General features: G+C 39.2%; 1 protein-coding gene across 3 annotated transcripts in view; it reads right to left on the minus strand.

Moving 5' to 3' along the window:
- ccdc22 (coiled-coil domain containing 22) overlaps positions 1-4,519 on the minus strand; it is a 91,686-nt gene that overhangs the window by 16,639 nt on the left and 70,528 nt on the right. For all 3 annotated transcript variants that reach the window (XM_050064632.1, XM_050064633.1, XM_050064631.1), the window contains exons 13-15: positions 3,449-3,544; positions 2,826-2,885; positions 2,648-2,722 (exon numbers count right to left, since the gene is read on the minus strand). In XM_050064632.1, coding sequence (XP_049920589.1) covers positions 2,648-2,722; positions 2,826-2,885; positions 3,449-3,544 — 231 coding nt within the window. The remainder of the gene's footprint in view (positions 1-2,647; positions 2,723-2,825; positions 2,886-3,448; positions 3,545-4,519) is intronic.

Below are 4,519 nucleotides of genomic sequence, written 5' to 3' on the forward strand. Positions count from 1 at the left end.
TAGTGGGACTATGTTTACAAGCACAAGAGTTCAGCGAGCCACCGAAGGACCGCCCTGCAGATTTACTATTGGTTCTGCAACGTAGGGAGTTTTTTTAAACTCTGAAATTGTATCCGCCCATCTAAACACAAAATCAGGGAGAAAGTCATCAGTCTTTAGTTAAGCAAAGCGTCTAAAGACTGACTTGTGAGTCTAATTCCTAACAGGCTCGTTTTTAATGGGTTCTGCACTAGTTGGAGGTAAAGAGGAAACAGAACTCAAGATTGATTTATCTAAAGAGACCTGGCACAATTTAAAGTACAACATACAACCACCAGCTCCAGGGTGTGGGAAGAATACTGATTTTCATCTGAACAGCTGTGCTGCAGAGAAGGATGCGAACTACACTCATGTATTCTGGAAGTGTCAAAAATGGAAAAGTATTGGGATGATATGAATGGGTAGAGTTGATGTTATGAATCACAAAAAACATGTGACCCTCCCTAACCTGAGACACTAGGTGTTTCTCAAAGTCAAGGAAGGATCCTCAAACGGCCAAATTTGAAGGACGCTACGTCATAGATGCATGTGTGGATCCTCCGCGGGTATAAAATCCCCACAATGCTTTGCACAGTACAAGATTTGCTGGAAGTGAAGGCGGAGCCTCTTCAATGAAACCTGCGCCAGCAGAGCTCGGCAGGATTTAGATTAATATGTCATTTATTTGGATTAATGTCTCCAGGAGTTTTTATCATACAAGTATGAAAAAATATTGACAGAAACCTCATAATTTACACTTACCAATGTGTCCACTGCCAAATAATGAGATATTTTTGAAATAACGTGATTTAGATAAAACATTCAAGTTTTTAAATGAATCATTTACAGCAGAGATGGAGCGCTAAGTGTCCCCCTCCCCTCCTCCTTCAAATATTCACATGATAACGACATGATAAGTGTTTTCATTCTGTCAGTTTTAATTGGTGTTTTTTTGGAGGGGGGGGGTCGCGGTGAGAACTGTAAAGACATTAGAATATCCTGCAGGTCAAAACATAACTCATTTGTTCTGAGGTGAAGAGAGTGTGGTCACACACACATAAAATATGGATCACTTTGAAATGACACAGTGTGACACAGAGTGAGTCTGTGTTCATACTGTTAATGATAATTTAGAACATTTTCAGCTGTTATCACAGTAACTGAAACCTCCTCAGTCTGCTGAGGGTTAATGACGATCACCTGAGTACACTTGTTAGCCTGTTCCAATGTGTGGTCACTGAATGCTAGGGAGGACTCTTGCCTTGCCTCTGCAGGATCCTTCCTTGAGAGGACCCGTTCTCCCAAGGAAGGATCGTTGACTTTGAGAAACACCCACTGGCTGGACATTGTTGAAGGGATATGTGATATGGAAAGACTCACACATATTTGGGGTTAAATAAAAACTTTTTTAAAAATTAACTTTTTATAAAACCCATCACAAAGACAAACTAAAACATTTGTATTAAGACTGAGTTATACTTTCAGTTGTACATCTTTGCTGGTACTTTTTTTGGTGTTTCTACTGTAACAACAAAATGAAAAGCAATAAATTTAAATAAAAACTAGAATTACCACCTCGCAGTTGTATGCCACTACCCACCAGTCAAGTTTCTCTTACAGTTTACATCCATGTCTGTGAAAACATAGATGCTTCACACACATCTTAACCTCAGCAGCACAGAAGATCTATACAATCAGCACAGGTGAGGTGGGCAACCGAGATTAGTGTCACCAATTTCAGTATCTTTCAGTATCCCCTTCTGACTTATGACATTAAGTAATGGCCAGAAAAGTGTTATTGCAGGTCATTATCATGTCACAGTAAAACTGACCTTTGACCTTTTGGATGTAAAATGTCATCACTTCATCATTTTATCTTATTAGACATTTGTGTGAAGTGTCATAATTAAATTTTTTTGTGTTAAAACGTTTTGTGAGGTCACACTGACCTTGACCTTTGACCTTCAACCACAAAGTTCTACTCAGTTCATCGGTGAGTCTAAGTGGACGTTTGTGCCAAATTTGAGAAAAATTCCCTGAAGCCATTCTTGAGATATTGCATTCACAAGAATGAGACAGATGCAATGTCACAGTGGCCTTGACGGTCGGCTTGCCTAGTGACTGGAACCGTAATGCGCATGTGCGAAAAGTCTCCGTTTTCAGAGGAACTGCATATTGCAAGTTTACATGACAATGGAGACGCTGACGTTTCCAAAAAGTTGCACTTTGGAACCCGTTTTCGAATCGCTGCGTTTTCAGGCACCCAAAACGCCGCTGTCGTGTAAACGATCGACCAAAACGCAACTAAAGTTTACCGTTTTCAGTTGAAATTGTTGTCGTATAAACGGGGCCTCAATGTCTTGTCTTATGCTTCTGTATTTGTTAAATACACATGATACATGAAAACAAGATGGCTTTCAACAGAAAGTAAAAAGGTTCGAGTCTGTCCCAGTCTTCATGCTAGGCTAGGCTACCCACAAGCTACAGCTCTGTCTGTACTGGACACAAACACAATCAAGCTGATATTGATCTTCTTATCTGACCCCGTGTAACACAGTAAACAAGTATTAGAGTGCATGATGTGATGATTCAACAGCCATATTTGAATCAGTCAAACTGTAAATCCTACCTGCTCCTCTAGATCTCGAATCTCTCTCAAGATTGTACCGGTGTCCTCGATGGTTTGGATCAACTGATTACAGTTCTATAAGAGAATCCAAGATAGAGAGATGACATGTAGCATGTTCTCTGATAACAGCAACAGATGTGATGAAATCTAACAAAGTCAGACAAACATGTTGACATACTTCATGCAGGGCAGCCAGGTACTTGTAGGATTTGCGGACGGATTCATCTTTTTTGGCATCCTTCAAATGACAAAAATCATTACTACATGAAAAAGTGGTTTGTCCAAAAACACACTTACACACTGAAAACAACAATTTCAAGAAACCTCCGGATTAAAGAGCACATACTGGTTCGAAAAAAACATTTTTGATATTTTCCAATGAAGTAAACTTAAATTAACCATGTGAAGATGAAGCAAAACAGATATTCTGATACTTTGGAAGTATTAAGCAAGGGTTTGTCATTAGGTTCAGTCAGTATCACTCTCTGATTTTCATGTTCTGCGTGCAGTAAACATGATGTATGGGTATTTTAACAGTTGAAGAAATAATCATGTGAATTCATTTGCTTTGGATTTGCACTGGCTATGCAAACATGATGGAACAAACAGCAACCTAGCATCCTGAGAACACTTGCATCAGTATTATGTTTCTAAAAACATGAGGCAGCAGAGCTCTTTACCTAGCTGTTGTTTCAGTGCTATAGTTGTGTAATTAAGTTCCTTCACAGCCAAACAGTTAAAAGTAAATGTAACAAGAAAATTGATTAAAAAACAAACAAACAAAAAAAAAAACTCTGCTACCTTGAAGACCAGTTCATCAGTCACAGCAAAGGTCCGGTCCAGTTTTCCCGTCAGATTGTTGATCTCTTTCTGGAGCTCCTTAGTGTCTGACAAAATCTACAAGAAAAGGAAACATGGTATTGCTGAGGGAATGTTACAGTTAATAGACAGCACATACTTACAACCAGTATTTCACTGCTGGAAAGATGGTGTTTTCATTAAACTGGGCTGTGCATGCAGTAAAAAGATGCAAACACATTTGAAATTGGTGCTACATGACCAGAGACTAGAATTATCATCCTGCAGTTGTATGCCTCCATGCACCAGTCAAGTTTCTCTTTTAGTTTACATCCATGTCTGTGAAAAGAAGGATGCTTTACAAACATTGTCATTCCAACAGCATAGGAGAGCTACACAGTCAGCATAGTTTCAAGGTGGACACCCAAGATTAGTGACACCAATTAAGTATCTGATTGTCTCCCCTTCTGTTCCTGAGATGTGACGTTGAATAATGGCCAGAAAAGTATTATAGCAGAGTGTTATGTCACATTAAAGCTGACCTATGACCTTATGATATAAAATGTCATCACTTCATCATTTTATCATATTAGACATTTGTGTGAAGTTTTGTTATAATTAACATATAAATTCTTGAGTTTTGTGAGGTCACACTGACCTTGACCTTTGACCGTCTGTAAGAATATTACATTGATTTTTTTACAGAGCGACAATGGAGTCGATTTTACGCTGCATCACCAGCTGGTTTGGTAACCTAACAGTTCAATCTAAATCTCAGATCCTTTCTCCCAGGGTCTTTCTGAGCAGTCCACCATTAGGCAGGCCAATATGATTTATCCAACAGTTTTGGATTCTGAGTATGTACTAATGAACTTTGGGAGGAGGTAAAGGACCCCTCTGTGTAAACACAATGGGCCTCATTCACTAATATCTGCGCAGAAATGTTCTTACTCTCTGCAAAAAATAAGTACTTGCGCAAAATCACCGTCGGATTCATGACACGTGCGTACCGGCCAATTTTGTTCTCACCACCGTGCGTATGTTAGTAAATCAGAACCATTCTAAATTGACAGG

This window comes from Epinephelus moara, chromosome 16, assembly GCF_006386435.1.
Source record: "Epinephelus moara isolate mb chromosome 16, YSFRI_EMoa_1.0, whole genome shotgun sequence".
Lineage (NCBI taxonomy): Eukaryota > Metazoa > Chordata > Actinopteri > Perciformes > Serranidae > Epinephelus > Epinephelus moara.